Source organism: Festucalex cinctus, chromosome 1, assembly GCF_051991245.1.
Source record: "Festucalex cinctus isolate MCC-2025b chromosome 1, RoL_Fcin_1.0, whole genome shotgun sequence".
In the NCBI taxonomy this organism is placed as follows: Eukaryota; Metazoa; Chordata; class Actinopteri; order Syngnathiformes; family Syngnathidae; genus Festucalex; species Festucalex cinctus.
Window position 1 is genome coordinate 9,804,217 of NC_135411.1, and position 26,082 is coordinate 9,830,298.

At 37.9% G+C, this 26,082-nt stretch overlaps 1 protein-coding gene across 2 annotated transcripts in view; it reads right to left on the reverse strand.

Moving 5' to 3' along the window:
* The window catches only part of ephb1 (EPH receptor B1), a 298,219-nt gene that overhangs the window by 28,509 nt on the left and 243,628 nt on the right, over positions 1-26,082 (reverse strand). Inside the window, exons 8-12 of one of the 2 annotated variants that reach the window (XM_077515222.1) lie at positions 23,404-23,512; positions 22,514-22,578; positions 9,064-9,186; positions 7,161-7,408; positions 922-1,137 (exon numbers count right to left, since the gene is read on the reverse strand). In XM_077515222.1, the coding sequence (XP_077371348.1) occupies positions 922-1,137; positions 7,161-7,408; positions 9,064-9,186; positions 22,514-22,578; positions 23,404-23,512 (761 nt within the window). Of the gene's footprint in view, positions 1-921; positions 1,138-7,160; positions 7,409-9,063; positions 9,253-22,513; positions 22,579-23,403; positions 23,513-26,082 lie in introns of both variants that reach the window. The other variant, XM_077515216.1, reaches the window with a different exon arrangement.

A 26,082-nucleotide genomic window follows, 5' to 3' on the forward strand; every position in this document is an offset into this window, starting at 1 on the left:
TTGGATGAACTAACGATGGCTGCTGATAATTACAGATCTGTGGTGTGGAGGAGTTAATGAGGAGCCAAAGCCTCCCATGATGCCTCTGTAATAATGAACGACGAGTGAGCGCGAAGGCGGGCGGAAGAGATGGGAGCTGTCAGTCGGAGAGGGCGCCATGCCCTTTGGATTCCCTGCACTCTGGGCATGTCAACCGGAGAGGAGCCTTTCCCAGAGGAGGCTTGTCTCCACACTAATGAAGATGTGACAGAAGCAGAAGCACGGACCGTGACTACAGAAGAGGACCGATGATGAGGAGGATGAAGAGAAGGATGGTGAACTCTCGAAAAGGTTGTGTACTTCTTCAAACGGAAAAGCTGTCAGGCAGACTCAGAATGGGTTTGATTGACGTGATGTTAACTCATTTGCTCCCAATAACGTGTAAATACGTTTTTTTAATGTTCTAAGTGTCCCAAAGACGTATTTATACGTTTTTTTGTGTTTTTTTTTTTTTTATGCTAGAGCATAGAGAAGGTTTTAATGCAGCCTCTCATCTGCGAAGAACGGTTGCAGAAATGGTAGTTATTACACAAACGGCCAGCAGGTGGCAGCAGAGCAAAGGAGATCAACCAATATAGAAAAAAAGCTCAATTACTTACAATTTTGAATAGATTTGTGAAAACTGATTAAACTTAGCTCTCTTCTAATGCTAATTGCTGTAAAACGGAAACAGTTAGAAACATACTTTTTTACCTGATGAGAGAAGAGACTTTAATCTTTCTTTTGATAGGTTCCATGCTTTTATAGCAATTGAACACAATATTCTGTGGGCCAAAATCAGTCAAAATACAGTAAAACAGCTGGGAGCGAACGGGATTGCTTCTGTGAAAATGGCTGGCAGTGAATGAGTTAATAGAGGACAATCAAACGGAGTGTACGCACCAAGGAGCTGGTGTAGCTGGGATCCGAGGTGTCCTCCTGCAGGTAGCGCGACAGGCCGAAATCCGACACTTTGCACACCAGGTTGCTGTTGACCAGAATGTTGCGCGCGGCCAAGTCTCGGTGCACGTAGTTCATCTCGGAGAGATATTTCATGCCGGCCGAGATCCCACGCATCATTCCCACCAACTGGATCACGGTGAACTGGCCATCATTTTGCTGGAAAAAAAAACAACAACAACAAAGAAATGCATTTGATAGCCGAGTTTCCATAATAATAATAAAATAACACAATTAACAAAAAGAAACGACATTTGGAGATATTTTAATTGATTAAAGTCAGATGAGACAAGCCCGTCCGAGTTGATATGCTTAGTTTTATTTTTTTTCATGCAAATTTAAAATAAAGCAAGGTCTTTTATCCTGGACCAGGTGAGTAGCTAATGTTTGTTTTGTTCGCTGCTGCTGTTGCAGTTAAATTACTACTCACTATTTTTGTTATTTGATTGTTACTTTGATTGTTGTTGGTTGAAGGTTTCTTGTGTATTGGAGCCTATTTGTTCAATAAAATGAGAAAAAAAAAATCATTTTCTTTGCTTGATAATTGTTGCTATTTGCAGTCAGTAGAGTGCAATATTTAGTTCACCAAGTCATTTATCAAAATGTATGGTAAATTTGTCGTAAATATTTAAAAGAAAATCTAAAGTTAAAAGAGCCGTTTGAGAGCCAAAAAGAGCCGGCTCTTTTCACTGAGCCGATCCAAATGAACCGGCTCTTTTTTTCAGAAAATCCCATCACTACGAATGGTATCATTACTTTGGAAAGCAAAAAAAACAGTGGCTCCGCGTTGCGGCGAGGCCGATGTACCATGTATTACGATTAGAATGAAACTTGAATGACCAAATGGACTGAAAATTCTCCATATAATCACCTCAATCGGGATGAAGAGAGTATATTCGTTTTGTCAAGCCAAAAAGAAGTCAGATTAGCTAAACTGTGTTCTGGTCTGTGCATGCTCTGTTTTGACTTTCCTGTCTTGAATGCGCAGTGACATCATCGTTTATTCACTTGAGAAATGGCGGCTTCCAAGTAGTGAATAAACAATAATATAATTCATTAATCTTGAGTATTTTGACCTAAGCACATAACAGACATGTTGCAAATTGTAAAACCAAAACAAAATGTCTCCTAGAAATTGAAATGGATACCCCACAATATGATAGCAAAACTGACTGAGTTTCTCAGGAAGATATTTCATTTATTTTATATGTGAGACAGCACGCATAAGTCCTGACGCGTCATACCATTCACTTAGCATAAAAGTGGCCCCGTGGGAGCCCAGAATTGAAGAAGCCTTTGTGTACGTCATCGCAACACAGTTTGAGTCCGAGCCAACGCACCATCCTATGATTACTTTACCTTTTGTATACATAAGGCGGGGATACAAATTCCACACGCCCTTATTTAGAAACGTGTCAGTGTTCAGAATTAACCAAACACCTTCAAACTCCTATTAAATGGGAGCCAGCGCAAACACTTCACCTTTGTTTACATAAGGTGCGTATTCAAATTCCACACACGTGTCAGGTTTTGTTTAAAATAAAATAAATAGAAGGTAAACCGTCCAAAAAAATAATAGACAATTACCGTATTTTCTGCACTATAAGGCGCACCGAAAAGCCTTCAATTTTTTCAAAAGCTGACCATGCGCCTTATAATCCAGTGCGCCTTATATATGGATTAATATTGAGTCGCAACAGGTCTCGCTGTCAAGACGCTCTCGGTGACCCTGCACGATCGGCAGAAGATCCCGCCATCTTGGATCGCTGGCTAATACTAATACTTTACCTCAGAGAAAATAATAAAACAGCTGTTTATTCATTTTGGGAGTGAATGGAGTTGTCAGAAAGCTGGTTTGTATTCTATTAATAAAGTTTGACTGACCTATCTGACTGTTTTGTTGACATTCCCTTTAGCGCAGCACCATCTAATGGATGCATAACGTAACCCCAGCCTCTACTGTAGCGCCTTATATATGGAAAAAGTTTTAAAATATGTCATTCATTGAAGGTGCGCCTTATAATGTGGTGCGCCTTATATATGAATTTTTTTTTTTAAAATATGTCATTCTTTGAAGGTGCCTTATAATGCGGTGCGCCTTATAGTGCGGAAAATACGGTAACATACCTAACCTGTAAAAATAATTGATTCTAATCATTAACTCGTTTGCTCCCAATAACGTGTAAATACGTTTTTTTTATGTTGTAAGTGTCCCAAAGACGTATTCTTACGTTTTTTTTTGTTTTTTTATGCTAGAGCATACAGAAGGCTTTGATGCAGCCTCTCAACTGCAAAGAACGGTTGCAGAAATGGTAGTTATTACACAAACGGCCAGCAGGTGGCAGCAGAGCAAAGGAGATCAACCAGGGCCATCTAGAAAAAAAGCTAAATTACTTAGAAGTTTAAATAGATTTGTGAAAACTGATGAAACTTAGCTCTCTTCTAATGCTAATCGCTGCAAAACGGAAACAGATAGAAACATACTTTTTTTTTCCTGATGAAAGAAGAGACTCTAATCTTTCTTTTGGTAGGTTCCATGCTTTTACAGCAATAGAACACAATATTCTGTGGGCCTTGCAAAATCAGTCAAAATCCAGTAAAACAGCCGGGAGCGAACGCGACTGCTTCTGTGAAAATGGCTGGGAGTGAATGAGTTAAGGGAAGAGAGGTAAAAACACAACAGCGCGATGATGTGGTTGCACACCCGCTTATAAATTTGGAAGTTGGCAGTGTTCAGAATTAACCAAATACATTCAAACTCTTTTTAAACGGGAGCCAGCGCAAACCTGCCACCATTTCAAGTTGCCTCTGATCAAGCCCAAACAAAGTTCAGCTCTTGCAGGATTTTCTCACACTTTTGGTTAGCTTTCAACAAAAAGCTGACGTTTGAACAGGGGTGTGTCGATTTTTTATATCCACCTTACATTTTCTTTAATCACTTTGCCTATTGATAATATTTTTTTTCCAGGAAATAACTTGAGTGCTTATTTTCATCATACCATTTCCTGTGTTTTAGAAAATCTAGAAAAAATGAAATTGTTTTCATGAAATAAGCAAATGAAGAATAGCTGCCAGTCCGATTCACAGGCCCACAAGTGTTCATTAAACTAAACTGTGCAAGTACACGCTTCAATTCTGGATTACTTTCCCTCTCTTTAGCGCGCGGGCTCAGTGGCCTTGCCCCCGTGTGAATGCTCGGAGGTGCTTTGAACATCGGAACAAATACGAGGGCGAAACCGATCGATGGGAACACAAGTCGGAAGTGGCGGTTAGCAAAGCCGGCTTCAAAGAGCCCCTTAAAGCCCGCCTGAGATCAAAGTGCCGCCGAACATTCGCCCGTGACATTGAAGGAGAAAAAAAGGTGAGTTGAATTTTGATTAAGTTTCTTCATATAAAACAAAGAGAAGTCCAATCATAGTTTCAGGGATTAACTATAAAGTATTTGGAAATGGCAAACGTACAGCTTGGGAACGTATTAAATAGTGAACACGTGCGTGTGGAGTTTTCGCTGGGTTCGCTGTGTGGCATTGTGGAATGGAAAATCGATTAATCCGATTAACTCATCTGCTCCCCAAAACATATAAATACATTCTATTTTAAATATTACCATGCTCCCAAAAACGTATTTATGTTTTTGTATGCTTGAGCATACATAAGGCTTTGTTGCATGCTTGAAGCAATGGTAGTTATTACAAAAACAGCCAGCTGGTGGCAGCAGAGTATAAGAGATCAACCAGGGCCATGTTGCAACAACGACTTTTTCCCACTGTTTTAATCAGATTTGTGAATCATGATGAAACTCAGCTATATTCTAATGCCAATTACTGCAAAATGGAAACAGATACAAATATACTTTTTTTCTGATGAAAGAAGAGACTCTAATCTTTCTTTTGGTAGGTTTCCCGTTTTCATAGCAATAGAACACAATATTCTGTGGGCCTTGCCAAATCGGTCAAAATGAAAGGGGTTGCTTGAGTGAAAATGGCTGGGAGTGAACGAGTTAATCAACTAATCAGATTCATTTTACTTTTGCATTAAAGTGTATTACAAAACTTTTTTTTTTCCCTCTGGTTACTGTTTATTAACCAGTGTTTGGTGTTTATTTCGTACTTCATATTTGTATAGTGAAGGGGGTGGGATGTTACCGGTTTAGTCATTGTTTTCCAAAAAACAAACAAAAACAAAACAAAACACAAAAAAAACCAGATGTTTGCAAATGTCTTATTTTGATTAAAAACAGAAGATAATCAGTATTCTTTCATGAAGGACTACAGAAATATTTTGAACAATTACTGTCGACATGCTGAAATGACATGATTTGCACAATAAAAAAAAAAAAAAAAAAAAAAAAAAAAAAAAAAAAACTACTATTAACTCATTCACTGCCATTGACGACTATGGGCGTCAAAGATCCTTTTTTTAATTGGATTGGCAGTGAATGGGTTAAAATACCGGTAGTCAAAGTCAAGTCTAAGTCTAAGTCTAGTTGTCGATTAATTTGATAATCGATTACTTGTCAATGAATCGATTAATTTTGACAGCTCTAAACGGAACGCAGCCAGCTCCCGGCCAATCGAAGCGGCTCCCCTCATTAATCGTTTTAAAATCAGCAGAGGGAGGTGGGCATGGTCTGCACGCGAAAGGACTTGCTGGAACCCACGCAAAATGCTTTTACAGTTAAAGGAACCTCAATATAATCTCCACTTGCAGATGATTAAATTGCGACGTAGGCAATTGGTGACCACCTGATCATGCGTCCATGTGACAGTTTAACCAGATGGCCAAGCCACCTCATCTGGCTCCTCTCAATGTGCAGGCTGCAGTAACTGACCTTTCCTCTAAAGAACTGTAATTCATCTTACAGTTGCTAGGTGTCCACTGTGCATAATGGACCAATGATTGGATAAATTCTTTGCAGTCAGAGACAGTACAAGAAACACACCATGTAAGAACACACACTAATTGTCGTTTAAATAATGGACGCCTTTTCTTACTTTAATTCTGATTGCTTTGGGCCTTTGAGGCACCAGATCCAACAGATGGAGCTGTGATGGAAAGAGTTGGTCGGAAGTGGGGGGGGGGGTTGCCTTACTGCCAATTTTGTGAGCCAGACAGACAATTTGTTTTCATGGGCATGATGTAGAACAGTGGTGTCCAAACTACGGCCCGGGGGCCATTTGCGGCCCACCGTCCATTTTTCAGTGGCCCGCGACATTTGCTAAAAACTTGACTCAGTTCAAATAAAATAAACAAAACAAAAATATTTGGAGAAAGTCAAAGTAAGAAGGGAGGGGATCGAAAAACAGGTGCCATTAAAGGTTATTTTAGTTCACTAAAACTAATGAAAAAACTAAAACTAAAATTCAAAAAAAGATATTGTTACCGAAATAAAATAAAAACGAAAATGCTTTTTAAAAAACGAAAACTAACTGAAACTACATTTTATGTTTACAAAACTAACTAAAACTAACTATAATTATAGCAAACATGTCCTTCGTTTTATTCTTTGGTAATTAATTTAATGCATGAGCCTTTGGGGATGATTTTAAATGTGATTTTTAGTCGATTTATTTTGATATAAACCGGAATAATGACGTTTGTCACACAGAAGTGACGTCATCTAGCAGCAGCCAATAGAAAAGCACCTTCAGATGGCGTCGCTCCCATGGTGTTTTTTTTTAAATATTGTGCACAAGTAATACACATAAAAAAAAAAAAACTAATACTAATACTGAAACTAACAAACTAAACTAAAACTAAGCATTTTTTTAAACAGAACCACCCTGAAAACTAATGAAAATTAACTAAAATGAAAAATTCCAAAACTATAATAACCCTACTGCCATATTACAAATAAATTGTTTTATATACTATAGCATTTTTCTAAATATGCAAAAGCACAAATAAATTATTTGTACAATTTTTAGGACAAAACACAATTTCTCTTCGTAACATTATGTGGCCCTTGCGTCCTTCTGATTTTCTGTATGTTTGCCCTCAAATGAAAAAGTTTGGACACCCCTGATGTGGAAGAATCCTCGTTTTATGGGATTCAACTCATTTCTCTCCCAAAGCAACTGATGTCTCTCTTGCATTCGGTCAGACTGTTCTAATTCTCGAACGACTGCAGCAATAATCAAATCCTTATCACTTGGACAGCTTCTCATTAGAGAATCACTCACCCGAAGGAAAGAGTCAAGGGCTCCGTTCTCCATAAACTCTGTGACGATCATGACAGGTCGGCTCTTGGTGACGACCCCCTCCAGGCGGATGATGTTGGGGTGGTCAAACTGACCCATGATGGACGCCTCGGACAGGAAGTCACGCCTCTGCTTTTCCACGTAGCCCGCCTTCAGGGTCTTGATGGCAACGAAGATCTCCCTCTTACTGGGCAGCTTCAGACGGCCCTTGTATACTTCCCCAAATTCACCTAGAAGAGTAAGCCAATGTCATCAACTCAGCACCAGGACAGTTTAAGCCTTGCGTTCAAATTTCTTTTGGTGTATTTTGTTACTCTGACATTTGTGGTACATACGACAGAGTCATCGCGGACATTTATTCTAGGGATGGAAGGATTATCGGCGCCGATATTGGGCATTTTGACGAATATCTTTTTTTAAAAATCTGTCAGCTGACATAAGGGAAATCTAAAACTATTTTAATCTCAGGGAGCTATTTAAATTTTCAGTTAACTTTACCTGTATAAAAGATGCTGTTGAGCCTGGGAGGCTTCTGAACCATTTGTTTGGTTCGACATTGAAACAAAAAAATATTTACTATAGAAAACTATAGAGAGCGATGGTATTTACTTGCTCAAGTTTCCATTTAACTTTTTAAGACATACTGATAACCTTGGGAGCTCCCAAATCATTGTTAGAAATTTAAAAGGATGTCAATTGTATGGAAGCCCATTCCCTCCAGAAGAAAAAAAAAAAAAAAAAAAAAAAAAGAAGAATCCGCCAGTGGGGGGATTGTTTTTGTTGTTTTTTTTCACACCGTCAAAAACCACCGGTGAATTATTTTTATTTTTATTTTATTTTTTTTTACACCATCAGAAACCGCCAGTGAACATTTTTTTATTTATGTATGTATTTATTTATTTATTTATTTTACGCTGTCAGAATCCGCCAGTGGTGGGGAAAAAAAAAATTTATTGCCGATATAAGCAAAAATATCTAATATAAGTATTAAAATTACAGCTCTAAAATGTGCTTATTTGAAATATTTGGGGAAATAAAAACAGCATTTTTTTTTCATGTAACACATTCTATTTGGTTTTTAAACAAAATATATTAAAATTGGTACATTGAGACACGTGCCATGTTAAGTTTATAAGTAAATAAATGTTGATATTCTTCCTCTGCTTTCATTTTTCTTAGCAAGACACAGTGTCCAATCACTGGTGAGCTATTTTTAGCATTAATTGAAAGCAATTAACTTCAAAGACGCTGCTGGTTTTTATTTTTTGGGTACACTGCAAGCTGCAAAGGCAAACGTTAACTGCCTATTTAAAGTTAATGAGCAATATCGATTCTGACGCCTGCGTATCGATACATGTATTGTTATGAGGCCCGCAACGATATATTGCCGTATCGATTTTTTGGGCACACCCCTAGTGGTTGTAGCTGTCTCTCTCTCTCTCTCTCTCTCTCTCTCTCTCTCTCACCTCGCTTGCTGAGACGGCCAATTTAAGAGGAGCTATTCCAGGCCCAAACTCATTACCAGTCCTATTTTTACCTCAATAAAAGCAACCACGTGGCGTTAAAAGGCTGTACGAGATGTAAGAAGCACCTTCTATGAAAGCAAACAGAGACTGCTTGATCATTTGAAAACAAAGACATCAAACAAATTTACATCCTATCATTTATAGTAAGAGGAATGGTCGAACATATTTGAAATGAACTATAATCAGAAAGGCCCAGGACACATGGGGGGGGGGCAATTTCCAATGCAATTACGGTATATCCCACGGTAGCTGGCCTACATTCAGCTCATGTCCGCAGGTCCTCCTGATTGGCCGGCTTTGCAACCCTGACTAAATTGTGTGCTGCCACGGAGACGCGAACATAAGAGAGTTGACTCTACCTGCGCCAATGACCTCCTCGATTTTGACAGTCGAGACGTCGATCTCCTTGGCAAACTCGTGGACGGCTTCGTTGGGGTCTTCGTACGTGAAGGGGTCGATGTAGATCTTCATCCCCGGCGAGCCTGAGAAGTGGGTCGGGCAGCCCAGTGGTGAGGGGCAGTTAGACATGTCGGCTCGCAAAGAGAGTTCTAGAACAACCAAAGGTGCCCAGTGAGAAGAAACCCATCTATTTTTATTTATTTTTTTTACGTTTGGCTGAATGCAATTGACCCGAAGGTCGTAACTTCAATCACATTGTGACGCAGCGCTACTTCCCGTCACTGCAAGCTTTTAACACTATTAATGAAGACAACTAAACTTGATATATGAATTCTCTTTAAGACAAATGAAAGGCTGCTACTGGATGGAAATGGTTATTATCGCACATCTGACACATTAGGTAGCATGGGGTGGAAGGTCAAACAGGCAGTTTAAGTTCCATATAAAGATAAACACAAAATGTTGAGTGGTGAATTCTCAGGGGAGGCAGTCTGTCATAGAGTGGAACCACAAACGCTGTGGAATCATATTAGTGGAAAATGTGGACTTTTTTAATACACTTTTTTTTTTTTTGGTACGTGAGAAATTGAAGGATACTGTGAAATTTTGCAATATGTTGGTTAAAATGTGGAATGATATTGAAAGATACGGAATGATGTGGAATTATATTGGTGAAAAATGTGGAGTTTTTGGTATGTGAGAATTGGAACAATACCGTGGAAAAAAAATGTCTAAAATGTTGGTTAAAATGTGGAATCATATTGAAAGATACGGAATGATATTGTTGAAAAATGTGAAGTTTTTGGTATGTGGGAATTGGAACAATAAGGTGGGAAAAAAACATGTAAGATGTTGGTTAAAATGTGGAATGATATTGAAAGATACGGAATGATGTGTAACTATATTGGTGAAAAATGTGAAGTTTTTGGTATGTGAGAATTGGAACAATACCGTGGAAAAAATGTGTAAGATGTTGGTTAAAATGTGGAATGATAGTGAAAGATACAGAATGATGTGGAATTATATTGGTGAAAAATGTGGAGTTTTTGGTATGTGAGAATTGGAACAATACCGTGGAAAAAAAATTTCTAAAATGTTGGTTAAAATGTGGAATGATATTGAAAGATACGGAATGATGTGGAATTATATTGGTGAAAAATGTGAAGTTTTTGGTATGTGGGAATTGGAACAATACCGTGGGAAAAAAAAATTCTAAAATGTTGGTTAAAATGTGGAATGATATTGAAAGATACGGAATGATGTGGAATTATATTGGTGAAAAATGTGGAGTTTTTGGAATGTGAGAATTGGAAAAATACCGTGGAAAAAAAATGTGTAAGATGGTTAAAATGTGGAATGATATTGAAAGATACGGAATGATGTGTAACTATATTGGTGAAAAATGTGAAGTTTTTGGTATGTGGGAATTGGAACAATACCGTGGAAAAAATGTGTAAGATGTTGGTTAAAATGTGGAATGATAGTGAAAGATACAGAATGATGTGGAATTATATTGGTGAAAAATGTGGAGTTTTTGGTATGTGAGAATTGGAACAATACCGTGGAAAAAAAATAGTCTAAAATGTTGGTTAAAATGTGGAATGATATTGAAAGATACGGAATGATGTGGAATTATATTGGTGAAAAATGTGAAGTTTTTGGTATGTGGGAATTGGAACAATACCGTGGAAAAAAAAAATTCTAAAATGTTGGTTAAAATGTGGAATGATATTGAAAGATACGGAATGATGTGGAATTATATTGGTGAAAAATGTGGAGTTTTTGGAATGTGAGAATTGGAAAAATACCGTGGAAAAAAAATGTGTAAGATGGTTAAAATGTGGAATGATATTGAAAGATACGGAATGATGTGTAACTATATTGGTGAAAAATGTGAAGTTTTTGGTATGTGAGAATTGGAACAATACCGTGGAAAAAAATGTGTAAGATGTTGGTTAAAATGTGGAATGATAGTGAAAGATACAGAATGATGTGGAATTATATTGGTGAAAAATGTGGAGCTTTTGGAATGTGAGAATTGGAAAAATACCGTGGAAAAAAAATGTGTAAGATGGTTAAAATGTGGAATGATATTGAAAGATACGGAATGATGTGGAATTATATTGGTGAAAAATGTGAAGTTTTTGGTATGTGGGAATTGGAACAATACCGTGGAAAAAAAAATTCTAAAATGTTGGTTAAAATGTGGAATGATATTGAAAGATACGGAATGATGTGTAACTATATTGGTGAAAAATGTGAAGTTTTTGGTATGTGAGAATTGGAACAATACCGTGGAAAAAAAAATTCTAAAATGTTGGTTAAAATGTGGAATGATATTGAAAGATACGGAATGATGTGGAATTATATTGGTGAAAAATGTGGAGTTTTTGGTATGTGAGAATTGGAACAATACCGTGGAAAAAATGTGTAAGATGTTGGTTAAAATGTGGAATGATAGTGAAAGATACAGAATGATGTGGAATTATATTGGTGAAAAATGTGGAGTTTTTGGAATGTGAGAATTGGAAAAATACCGTGGAAAAAAAATGTGTAAGATGGTTAAAATGTGGAATGATATTGAAAGATACGGAATGATGTGGAATTATATTGGTGAAAAATGTGAAGTTTTTGGTATGTGGGAATTGGAACAATACCGTGGAAAAAAAAAATTCTAAAATGTTGGTTAAAATGTGGAATGATATTGAAAGATACGGAATGATGTGTAACTATATTGGTGAAAAATGTGAAGTTTTTGGTATGTGAGAATTGGAACAATACCGTGGAAAAAAAAATTCTAAAATGTTGGTTAAAATGTGGAATGATATTGAAAGATACGGAATGATGTGGAATTATATTGGTGAAAAATGTGGAGTTTTTGGTATGTGAGAATTGGAACAATACCGTGGAAAAAATGTGTAAGATGTTGGTTAAAATGTGGAATGATAGTGAAAGATACAGAATGATGTGGAATTATATTGGTGAAAAATGTGGAGTTTTTGGAATGTGAGAATTGGAAAAATACCGTGGAAAAAAAATGTGTAAGATGGTTAAAATGTGGAATGATATTGAAAGATACGGAATGATGTGGAATTATATTGGTGAAAAATGTGAAGTTTTTGGTATGTGGGAATTGGAACAATACCGTGGAAAAAAAAAATTCTAAAATGTTGGTTAAAATGTGGAATGATATTGAAAGATACGGAATGATGTGTAACTATATTGGTGAAAAATGTGAAGTTTTTGGTATGTGGGAATTGGAACAATACCGTGGAAAAAAAAAATTCTAAAATGTTGGTTAAAATGTGGAATGATATTGAAAGATACGGAATGATGTGTAACTATATTGGTGAAAAATGTGAAGTTTTTGGTATGTGGGAATTGGAACAATACCGTGGAAAAAATGTGTAAGATGTTGGTTAAAATGTGGAATGATAGTGAAAGATACAGAATGATGTGGAATTATATTGGTGAAAAATGTGGAGTTTTTGGTATGTGAGAATTGGAACAATACCGTGGAAAAAAAATAGTCTAAAATGTTGGTTAAAATGTGGAATGATATTGAAAGATACGGAATGATGTGGAATTATATTGGTGAAAAATGTGAAGTTTTTGGTATGTGGGAATTGGAACAATACCGTGGAAAAAAAAAATTCTAAAATGTTGGTTAAAATGTGGAATGATATTGAAAGATACGGAATGATGTGGAATTATATTGGTGAAAAATGTGGAGTTTTTGGAATGTGAGAATTGGAAAAATACCGTGGAAAAAAAATGTGTAAGATGGTTAAAATGTGGAATGATATTGAAAGATACGGAATGATGTGTAACTATATTGGTGAAAAATGTGAAGTTTTTGGTATGTGAGAATTGGAACAATACCGTGGAAAAAAATGTGTAAGATGTTGGTTAAAATGTGGAATGATAGTGAAAGATACAGAATGATGTGGAATTATATTGGTGAAAAATGTGGAGTTTTTGGTATGTGAGAATTGGAACAATACCGTGGAAAAAAAAATTCTAAAATGTTGGTTAAAATGTGGAATGATATTGAAAGATACGGAATGATGTGTAACTATATTGGTGAAAAATGTGAAGTTTTTGGTATGTGAGAATTGGAACAATACCGTGGAAAAAAATGTGTAAGATGTTGGTTAAAATGTGGAATGATAGTGAAAGATACGGAATGATGTGGAATTATATTGGTGAAAAATGTGGAGTTTTTGGTATGTAAGAATTGGAACAATACCGTGGAAAAAAAATGTGTAAGATGTTGGTTAAAATGTGGAATAATACTGAAAGATACGGAATGATGTGGAATTATATTGGTGAAAAATGTGGAGTTTTTGGTATGTGAGAATTGGAACAATACCGTGGAAAAAAAATGTGTAAGATGTTGGTTAAAATGTGGAATGATAGTGAAAGATACGAAATGATGTGGAATGATGCATAATTATATTGTGGAAAATTGTGATTTTTTTTCGTGAGAATTGGAATGATACTGAGAAAAATATGAAAAATAGAATTGATATTTAAAAATATGGAATGATGTGGAATTATATCAGAGAATGCAACACAAGGATGTTGGTCAACCTCCATTATATCAAAATTTTGCCATTGGCAATAACTGAAATTCAAACAACCCATTCCTGGATCACACTGCCATTATTATGAACCATTTATTAAAGGATAGAGTGAAGCCTTTAGATATGAATTTTATATGTTCTGTGACCATGCTCATAACTCAAAACACTGGTATCTCAATTAAATCATTTTTCTCCACTGAAATGAATAGAAATGCCAATAATACGAACCAGCTTTCCAAAAAGCCATCACAGATCTTTGTATTGTGCTTTTATTATAAATAACACTAAAATACAACACATTATAGTTCAGAAAAACATTCAGAAACTGTTGTTGTGTGTTTCCCTCGGCAGTCGGCAAGCAGTTCCGACACGAAAGCGAGTGGCACCGTACTTCCTACTTCCTGTAATCCTAAAATGTTGTTGTTCCCATGCAGAGGCTGGGTAAAAGGCGGGTTACAAATTGATAAAAGTTTCTGATGTTTTCTGCTAAATTAACCAGACATGGCAGGACAGGATTTCAAGCTCTCCTCTCCTTCAACTTCTCGAAGGAGACTCGCTCGATTACACCTCTCTCTCTTTTGCGCTCATGACGTGCAGTAGCCGATACAAATCACTTCAGCATGTAAAACTAAAATCCAAAACCAAAATTAATAATTCTCAAAACAAATAGTAATTGCAAGTTTAATAAAAATACACATAAACAACGTGTTACATTCCTTTCCGCCGTGGCCGGGCGGGTGTCACATGACTACTAATGCGCAAAAAGTGTTTCCATTACACTTTTGCGAAATACTTCTTTTTCGATATGTCTCAAAAACCACCTCATGAGAGCGCAAAAACTTTTTTGCGATATTTGAGAGGTTTTTTTCTCGCAAATCCGGTGTTTCCATTACCAGCTTACTTTTGCGAAACTTGCCTTTTGCGCAAAACTGAGGGTAATGGAAACGCACCTACTGATGATAACTTCAGCACTATATTCCTTTTCTCGTGTTATGTTCATTTTAATACTCAATGAGATGAGAATGTTGGTTTTTTTTTTGTGCAACTCTAACGGCACAGCTTTCTGTATTTCTAGTTTTCTGTACTTCAGTTTTCTGTGTTTTCTCAATGTATAACCACGGGAGTGTTCGACTTCAGAGATCCCGCTGGCTGAGTAAAACTAGACAGCAAGAAGGATGAAGGGCTCGATGAGGGAGACAACGCAGTCAATGAAGACACATCTCTATTTTCGGTCCTCCCCCTTGCAGTCGCTCAACTCTTTTCATAGCGCTCGAGCCAATTTTGCCTCCAGCCTTTCGCTACAAGCTCATAAAGAGATAAAAACCGCTGCGCCATCAACTTGCTCTTCGTGCCACTCGGCGATAGCTGAGCGCAGTTCCCGGGACTCGCAAACGGCGCTGACAAGAGAGGGCGGGCGCGGCTGCTGAAAAGCAACGTGCGAACTCATTCGATAACGCGCCGCCGCAAGATGGACATAACCGTAAACAAGCAGATGTCAAATCATCATTTCGACAGCGACGCTCCAGGCAGACCTCTTCCGCCGAGTGGCGGCCATGATTGGAATGAACCCATCTCCATCGAGTTCAATTTGTGCCCTTTTCATTTGCATAACACAGGCGGCAGATCGCGGTGTCCCAAGAGATAGCGACGGGGGATGAGGTCCGCTCCTGGAAGGATCGAGGTAGCTCACCTCCATCTTCACTTAAAGCCGATTCTGGTTACGGCTCTAATTGCCTTGAACCCTGCTTGTGTGAACCTAATTGCTCATTAGAGATTCCGTTCAGATTAGATTCAAGGTAATCTATTAGCGGGTTTATCGCTCGGCATTCCATAAAAAAAAGAATCTCGTTCATTCATTCATTCTCGCGTTGACAAGCTGTCGCAGCACCACTGCTTAGTAGGGATGTAACGATATCCAAATATCACGATACGATATTGTCACGATATTGTGGGGGCGTTGGCGATATTTAACAAAGATCACAATATTGTAATAAAAAGAGCTCTTACTAAAAAAAAGCACAATATTGCGCTTGTGTACATTACAGCAATGCATATCAACCACCTACAATCTGTAATAACAATATTGAGGCACTTACTTGCTAATGCAAGCACACATTGATCGCTTCACAAGCAAATTAGGTTCCCCTTCATCTGACAATTAGCATAGATTTTAAACATAGAAGGCCAAAACATCCCTAATGAAAATTAAATTGCACTAATAAACTAGCCACTAGAGGGTGCTAGAACTGCACAAATGGAAATCAACCTGACTTTTTTCACAGATGTGTTCCTTTTAAATATTGTGAACATGACGACGACGATAATGTGGCAGTTTTAATATCACGATATCACGATATTGCCCTTATCGTGACATCCCTACTGCTTAGGACTCAATATATCAACTTGGAGGATGGCTACTTCAAGACAAAACATACGGGGCCCCAATCAAATATACAGGAGACCACACATGCATGCATGCGCTTGTGCAAATACATAACAGCAGCCCATTATTTCCCAGTCCCCATTTCTAACACCACTTTCATATATTATTTAAAAACGAACAGTATGTAGCTTCCCTGTGTGGTGTTCTGGACTCGTATTTATGGCCATTTCATAAAAGAAACAGCGTTTTTCTTAAATATTTCACAAGTCCCTGATCTGAGTGTGTGAAGCAAATGTATCCAAAGTGCCATCCTATTTTTACCCAGCTTTGAAAGCAACACTTCTTTCGAGAGGGAAGGTTAATGGCTGTAGCGGCAAACGGCGAGGAACTTAACTCATGACATCAAACTGATACCTTTTTCTCCAATTAGATGGATGAATAAAGTGGCAAAATGGCAAACATTGGACTGGCTCATGATCGAACTTTTTATTAATGTATTCGGTTGAACAGGGCTATGGATTACAGTGAACTGCACTGCACTCAACCATTTTATTTTCACCAATGCCCAGCATTTACCCCTCTATTCGTTTGCCCTAATCATTTAGTAAATGGCCCAAATGCAGCCGCAAATTAACTGCACAACAGTCATGCTTAATGACTGTGAACCTTGTGTACAAACACAAAATACAAAATGCAATTAATGGAGAAAACATTCCACTCGCACACATTAATGAGATCCCAAGACTGAGGAGGACTTGTATCAACATTACCAAGTGACCTGAGGGGAGCGAAATACGAAAAGCAAGGCCCTTTATGGTTTAGTACACTTCTACAGGTAGCAGTCAAAATTACCATAATGAAAATATTTAAAAATTATCGATAGAGCGATTATCATCAGGGCCGATTATCGGTGCCAGTATTCATCATTTTAATGAATATCGACATCTGCCTTTTTCTTTTCTTTTCTTTCTATTTTGAAGAACTGTTCAAGGCACCATCGTAAAAGATCCATTTAAAACTGTGTCAACTTAAGAGAACTATTTATTTACATTTTCAATTCATGTGATAAGAGATCAGATTCAGGCAACTTTATTTCTCCCACGAGGGACAATTCATTTGTAGCTTCCCAGTTTGCATACCCATCTACAATCAGTCCGTTAACAGATAAGTGAATAAGCACTAAGCAGCATACATCAAGACACACATCAAAGCAAGAAAAAAAAAAGATGCTGCTGACCCTGGGAACTCTTTGCAATTTCTGTTTTTGTTTGAAATTAAAACTAAAGTCCTTAGTTCCCTTGCTTGCTAGATACATTTCTAGCTAGCTAGCTACCTAGCTAGCTCGCTAGATAGAAAGCTATCTAGCTAGCTCGCTAGCTAGCTAGCTATCTAGCTAGCTAACTAGCTGCTATCTAGCTATCTAGCTAGCTGCTATCTAGCTATCTATCTAGATGCTATCTAGCTATCTATCTATCTAGATGCTATCTATCTAGATGCTATCTATCTAGATGGATGGATGGATGGATAGATAGATAGATAGATAGATAGATAGATAGATAGATAGATAGATAGATGGATAGATGGATAGATGGATAGATGGATAGATGGATAGATGGATAGATGGATAGATAGATAGATAGATAGATAGATAGATAGATAGATAGATAGATAGATAGATAGATCCAACAAGCATTCTTCCCTTGTATTATTCAGCCATTTCTTGCAACATTTTGTCACCTGATTTTGGTAATTAGCTGAAAGGAAGTGTTGACATGTGGAGAAACACATCTAAAATATTCAAGCACAGTGTGTGGGATGTGTATTTAATACACCATTGTTGTTTGTGGCCTATCAAACAAATCAACAGTTGCTTTTCTAGGCCACACAAACAGCACCTGACTAATCTGTAGAAATGATACCCGCTCAGCTTTGGGAATGAAGATTTTATTTTCTTTCTTTTTTTTTTTTTCCAGCTACACTGCAAGATTTTCAGTACAGGCGGCATCTTTGTTGATGCCTTAAATAGGCTGAAAATGTGAACACCACCTGATGTGCGTGTGTGATAATGGCTGGAAAAGAAGGTGTCTGAATGGGAAGCTGGCACCTTTTTCCAAATTTCACCCAAAACAATCGCTTTCGCGGCTCGTTTTTATTGTTGCACTGAATACTGTAATTACCAAACTGTCAGTCTCATCTTAGAGGAGAGTGAAAGACAACAATGCATTATGGGATGGTGGGATGCGGGGGTGGGAGGTATGCCTGAATGCCTGCATTGTCGGAAAAAAAAAAAATGAATAGGATCTCTTATCACCAAATTGACGTATTTGATGATTGATGACTTTGATTGCATCTACTGTCTTCGTGGCATTTCAGTTTCGGCTCTTCTGGCCCGTGGCAGCTTTAATGAGTCCTGCTTGCTGTAGCAGCGAGACAAAGTATGTGTTGGAAACACTGCTGCGTCAGGCTCGACAAAGCTCTATCCCCTCGAGTGAGCCCCCGTACAGACAGCGAGGTCGGCAGTACAGACGCTTTTTATTGGAGGCACAAAACTGTTTGGTGGCTTTTTGTGTGTTTGAAGCTGTGTGTATCCTCCAGGCTCCATCCCAGTCAGTGTCAGGGGAGTGCTTACTACACGACGTACTCACAGCTACAGTAAAAGCCTCTGAGAGATGATTGTCTGTCAGCGTCAGTGCCACAAAGAATGGAGAATACATTTTATAACAGTGGCTGTTTTACACCAATATTAACCTTCCATTTATTTTTGTACATTGAACTTACTACAGCCTAGTCGCACACAAACAAAACAACGCAAGACTAGATGAACTACAAAATGCAATTTTGGGAGAAATTGCGAGTGAATGCTGGAATGCTGACTGAAAAAATAAATAGAACTAGAGCTGCGAGCAGCTATAAAGGGCCCTCGCAGCCCGGGCCACGTTGGGGTACTTGCACGTTGGGGTACTTGCACGTTGGGGTACTCGCACATTGGGGTACTGGCACATTAGGAGCAAAATTTCTTTGAACATGGCATGATAAACCTTTACATGTGGATTTTTTTTTGCCAAGTGTGATGTGTGTGTCAACTCAATGGGTTTTGGTGATTGTTAAGATCAGCAAAAATCAGCATCCTTTTTTATTTTTTGGGAATGAGTTGACCCGATTGGTATATTTTGCAAAAGTATATATCCCCATCATCGCTCGTACTCATTGCACGATGTTGCTTTTATTGTCCATAGAGGCTATCAATAATAAATAAAACAAAATAAAAAGTACATATGTTTGGAACGGTCTGATACCAGTGAACATCTTGAGTAGTGGAAAGTAAAAGAATATTCATAAATGACTTCGTTATAACACTTACAATGAGTTCACAAATGTTGTACAAAATACCGTAAGTGGGGTTGTTTTTTTTATGCCTCAAGGACTAGGTGGCGCTGTATTTATAACTGAATTTTGTCATCGCGATACCTTCAGGCCTTGACTATAAATATACATGTCAAGTTTGGGATTTTTTTGAAGCATGTACCGGGGAGTTATTAAGCATATCCTTCATTCACGATACTGCTTTTAACGTCTATAGAGGCTATGAAAAATAAATAAAACTAAATAAAAAATACATATGTTTGGATAGGTCTGATGCCAGTGAACATTTTGAGTGGTGGAAAGTAAAAGAATATTCATAAATGACTTAGTTATCACACTGAGAATGAGTTTACAATTTTTGTAAAAATACCGTAAGTGGGGTATTTTTTTTTCATGGCTCAAGGACTAGGTGGCGCTGCATATATAACTGAATGTTGTCAATGAGATACCTTTAGGCCTTGATGATAAACATACATGTCAAGTTTGGGATTTTTTGGAGCATGTACCGGGGAGTTATTAAGCATATCCTTTTTCAGTGCGAAACACAAATTTGTATGCCCCGCCCTCATCATATAGTATTTCAAAAAGTCAAGATTTTTCCCCCTGTCGTTGGCTCAGGTCTTGACATGGTCCAGGTCAAGTCTTAACTCAGTCGGATGAAACGTGTAGGAGAAGTGGGCAAAAGTATGCCCCAGTAAATGTGTAAAATCTTCAAAAATGGGACATTCAAAAATTCGTAGCTCGCTTCCTGTTCATTTTAGCATATGGGTCCAAGAGACTTTTTTTGTAGGTCTTGGGCTCCCTCATACACCTAAAAATTTCCGAAGATGTTGCTTAAACGCACAACCGGGGCTGCTTCGTTCAAAATTTCTAGGGGGCGCTATTGAGTCATTTTTGTAAAAATAGGACAATAAATGATATAATATTGCTCATTTTGCCAGGCCAGAGGTGTGTGCCAAGTTTCATGAGTTTCTGTGCATGTTTAGACCCTCAAAATTGGCGTTGTTTTCTTGGCGAACAGCGCTTAGCCACGCCCACAGCGATTCGCGAAAACTTTGTGTTGTAACATCATGAAGGCAGGAACCCTCATCTGAGCAAATATGAGGTAGGTCCATTTAACGTGGTTGGAGAAAAAAATTGAAGAATAATCATAAGAAAAAAAATTGCCAATAGGTGCCGCTATCAGTAAGATGAAATATAAGTTCGTAGATGTGTTAAGGGCTGGACTCTCATCAAAAGTGTGAAATTTTGAGAAGATAGGATCATCTCGGTCAAGTTAATGCAGCTTTTATTGTCACGAAAAATCTTCAGACTTTGCATCACCGTAGCGGCCACGCCCTTTGGCGAAAAGTTACAATATTCGGTGTGGGGCATGATCAACATCTTAAGGCCTTTCTGACCAATTTTCAACTGGATCCCTTCAACGAGCTTGGCACAGTAGCTAAAAACGTAAAGTATGACATTTATTGTCGCCATTAGGTGGCGCTATCTGTATAACTGAATTTCATTGTATAGATGTTTTCAGGCCGCGACTATTAAGTTGCATGAAAAGTTTGAGATTTTTTGGAGCTTGTACATGGGAGTTATTAAGCATTTGCTCTTTCTGGACAAATGAAATTTTAAAGGCAATATTTGATGCCCCGCCCCCGTCATATAGTATTTCGAAAAGGCAAGACTTTTTGCCCAGTTGTTCTCTTAGGTCTTAAGATGATAAATGCCAAGTTGGAAGTCAATTGGATGAAAAATGTTTGCAAAGGGGGAAAAAGCATGACCACAGTGAATGTGCCAAAATAGGCCAAAATTGGACATAAAAAAATTCATAGCTCACCTCCTGTACATTTTAGCTACATGGTCCCAATAGACTTTTTTGTGCGTCTCGGGGTGCTACACGTGCCTGCCAATTTCCGTTGCTCTAGCTCAAACGTGCCGGGCTTGGTTTTTATTTTTCTACGCTAGGGGGCGCTATAGAGTCGCGTTGTTATGACGACTTCATAATATCAAATTTTTCGCCGGACCTGAGGAGTGTGCAAAGTTCGGTGAGTTTTCGTGAATGTTTAGGTACCCAAAATCGCGATCGTTTGCGGAGAATAAAGAAGAAGAAGAAGAAGAAGAAGAAGAAGAAGAAGAAGAAGAAGAAGAAGAAGAAGAAGAAGAAGAAGAAGAATTTTTACAAAAACAATAGGGACCTCGCAGCGGTCGCTGCTCGGGCCCTAATGATGTGGAATGATAATGGAATGAAATCATGAGGAATGAATGGAATGACACTGAAAAACAATGAATGATATGGAATAACGTGGAATCATTCTGGTGAAAAATGTGCAATATGTCGGTGAAAAATGTGGAACAATAACTTAATAACACTGAAAGAAATGGAATGATATTGAATGACATAGAATGATTTGGAATTGGTAGAAAATGTGGAATTTTGGTATGTGTGAATTGGAGTGAGACTGGTGAGGAATGTGCAGTATCTTGCTAACAAATGTGGAATGGTGTTGAAAGATATGGAATGTTGTGGAGTTGTATAGAATGGAATGATGTGGAATTACATTTATGAATTGTGGGAATGTTGAAAATCATTCCCAAAAGTGAGATGAGTGAGCTAAACATTTGGAATTCTGAATGGGAACGATGTGAATCCATTATGTTGAATGAGCCTCTTGGAATGAATGGGGATTTATTTTTGATTTTTTCCATTCACTCCCAAAATGAATAAACAGCTGTTTTATTATTTTCTCTGAGTTATTAGCTAGCAATAGCGTATTGACAGCGAGACCTGTTGCGGCTCAATATTAATCCATATATAAGGCGCACTGGATTATAAGGCGCATGGTCAGCTTTTGAAAAAATTGAAGGCTTTTAGGTGCGCTTTATAGTGCGGAAAATACGGTAATGTACTTATTTTATAAAAAAAATAAAAATATCAAGGTTTGAACGTTGAGAATGTTTAAACAAGAGAGTAATGTGAGAAAATGTAAATGCCTCGAGAAAAATGTCTAAACTAAGTGGTGAGGGTTTTAGAGCCTTAAAACATTTATAATATATAAGCTAACTACTTTGTATTGATGGTGGACTTACCTCTTCCTGTACTGTAATGTTGCAGCTTGTCACTGTAGACTGCCTCCTTGGTGTAGGCCCTTTTCCTAACGGATCAGCCGGGAGACAAGAGAAGCAGACGAATGACGACCAGATGACAGATGCTATAAACAACGGTGCTGCAAATGTCACGGAATAAAACGCGGCTGCAGCGGAATCACTTGGTACGGAGGTTGGGGTTCGGGGGGGGCGGGGGAAGGTTCGCAATGGTAAATGACGCTCATGAAAATGAGCCGAGTTTTAATTAGATCTCGATAGCATCACTTTGCCTTTTCATGTCTCCGCTGCCGCACCATCAAACGAGGCCGGCCTCTTTTGTGGAGGCTCAAAGTTGCGCACGGCTCAGCAGAACACGTGACCTTCAAATATCTAAAGCAAGGGCGCCTTAGCGACGTGACGGAGTGGCCGGCTAATGCCAAATTAAATCAGCTCGACTTTACTAACAAGGCGAAAGTTGGAACAGTTCAACTTCCGTGTGAAAGTATGCGGCATTGTGGAAGATGCTTGCTTGCATTTCTGCAATATAACAAGCTCATTTGCATGTTTATGTAAGCGAGTACTTTCCAGGGATATGATTATCAATATGGCTGGATTACATAAGTTTACATTATTGACATCAATGCAAAGCCAAAGCCGTCCTGTAGAGTAACATGGCTGGCAGTGTTATCATAATTTCTGATACATTTATATTGTCACGAGTGGAGGCTCGCATTTGCTTCAATGCCCCAGAGAACGGTGCAGGCTGGAGGAGGAAAGCAGCATAAATAAAACAGTAAACGTTGGCTAGGATTTTCATTTCGAGGAGGGAAACAATAAAAAAATAAATAAAAAAAAAAGCTTCACTCTGGGCGCCTCAAGAAAATTGTGCTTACCTGCTGCACACGATGGAGATGGCGACAAGCGAAACAATGAAGACCACACCTGCAGCCGCTGACCCCGCAATTAGAGGAAGTTGCTCCCTCAACTCGGATTTGAAGTCATCTGAAATGGCAAAAAATAAAAAAATACACGTTGAAAACACTCAGTCACATTTCATTACAGACAACTCGGAGAGGAATGAGGCATTTCCAGATGATCATGTTTTTGTTTTGTTTTGTTTTTAGAATGTTCAATGCTCCTTATGATGTCATCTTCAATTTGATATCCATTTAGCCTTTAGTCGATATACGTATACCGTATTTTTCGGATTATACGTCACTCCGGATTATAAATCGAACCAGCCAAAAAATGCATAATTAAGAAGGAAAAAACATATAAAAGTCGCACTGGAAGTCGCATTTTTGGGGGAAATTTATTTGATAAAATCCAACACCAAAAACATACATGTCATCTTGAAAGGCAATTTAAAATTAAAATAAAACAGAGAACAACAGGCTGAATAAGCGTACGGTATACTAACGTTACATGACTGACATGCCTGGTAATGTCAGTAACGACGTAACATATTAAGAGTTTGTAGCGAGCAGTGACGGGAGTCGGAGGCGGAGTGTTGAAGCACGGAGCCAAAGGCTGGCGTTTTATTGACATCAGCTTCTGAGGTCTTAACAGCAACTCCCCACTCAGCTAGAAGCTAACAGGCTAACTCCCCTTTTCCACAAAACAAAACCTTCCCACCCGGAACTCTCCCTTCATCCCTTGAATCAGTACACCTCTAGTATTGTATATATTAGGGGTGTGAATTGCCTTGTACCTGATGATTCGATTCATATCACGATTCATAGGTCACGACTCGATTCAATACAGATTAATCCCGATACGAATTTATAAGTCGATTGTTGCGATTTTTTTTTTTTTTTTTACTCAAATATAGAAAATACTAATCAGTAAACTTGCACACTGTAAGATTTGTATGAAAATTTATTATTTATCTGAAACTTCAGCCTTATTAAGGCTTAATATTCCATTAATGTAACATTTTTCCATGCTTAAAATTTGAACTCTAACCATAAGTAAGACATTTTGTTGAATATTTTTCCATCAAAAATGGACATTTAAAAATCGATTCGGCCACCAATTGAATCGATTCGAGAATTGTGTGCTGTAATATCGCGATATAATCAAAAATCATATATTGCCAAATCGATTTTTTTTTTTTTACACCCCTAGTATATATTATACCGATGGCCAAGGTGTGCACACCAAGATCTGCATAATGAACATTACATTCTAGTTAACTATTTCATTAATGTATGCGTTTATAAAGCACAATATTGTAGAATGCTACTTTTTTTTTTTCTTTCAAAAAACACATTTCAATCATTTTGGTTTGCATTTTAATGGAGAACTAGAACAGATGAATGACATTTTTGTTGATTTGAGTGGGGAAAGATGATTTGAGATGCAAATGTTTCCAGTTACGAGCCTGGTCACGGAACAAATTCAACTTGTAAGTCAAGGCACCGCTGTATGTGTAATATATGCAACTTATACTTTATCGAAGGTCAGTACAGCATTGCTGACATCACAAATCTAATGATAGCCCAAGACTTTGGCAGAGTGCTGTTTAACAAAAAAAATATGTAAAAAAAAAACGAAAAACGAAAACCCAACATCCCCACTTTAAAGGGCACGCTTGCGTGCGTTCTGCATTTCGCGTGAGAGCGTGTCCTTTTTTTGTGCGTGCCAAACGGCTCGCCCGGATGTCTGACGGATAAAGAAAACATACAGATGTCTCAGCTGAGAGGCGCCGACTGAAATCCGGCGAGCTTTCGCGGCGCTGAGTGACAGGTTGTGTTTGATAAACTGAGACCGAGCAACAGAAAGCGAGGCGATGTGCGACTGATGCTAGAAAGAAAAAAGAAAAAAAAAAGAACGACAAGTGGGGCCCTCATCTTTCAATATTGGCGTACCTGTAAAAGAAAGTACACTTTGGAATGCTGTTTCACAAGATTGGGACCAAAAGACATCACACGGGAAACATAAATACTGTTGAGTCTCGAACGCCCAGGCGAGAACTGGTTATCCTCCTCTACACGTTGGCCACAACCTTTTTCACCATCAACCCCGCAACCTTTACAACTAATTTAAAAATATATTTTCGAGACGGGAAGTGAACATTTCTCAGAATGTGGCTGTGTTCAGAATTAACCAATCAAAACCCGCTGCCATCTAAAGTGCTTCTGATTAACCTCAAAGTTCAGATGCTCTGGTAGGCTTTCCCAGACATATTTTGGAGTCACGTCTGACATGGCAAGCAGAGGAGTTTGAAAGAATCAGAGGGATCACTTTCAAATGCATCAGTCAAGAGAGAACTGTTAAGATTGTTTGGGGGTCCTTGGGGGAAAAAAAAAAAAAATTGCCCCTGTCACGGGTCCCTGAACGAAGGTTATAAGAATTTTAGAATTTTCATGATACTTAGTTTTTGTTCTGTTTTGACTTAAAAAAAACAAAACAAACAAACAACAAGAAGTTAATTTTAATTATTTTTTTCAGCCGATTTGTTAATTTTATTTTTTTCAAAAATGTTAATATAGTTAGCTTTATTTTTTCCTTATTGTTAAATGTTATTTATGGATGTATTTATTTATTTATTTTAATATATATAGTTAGTA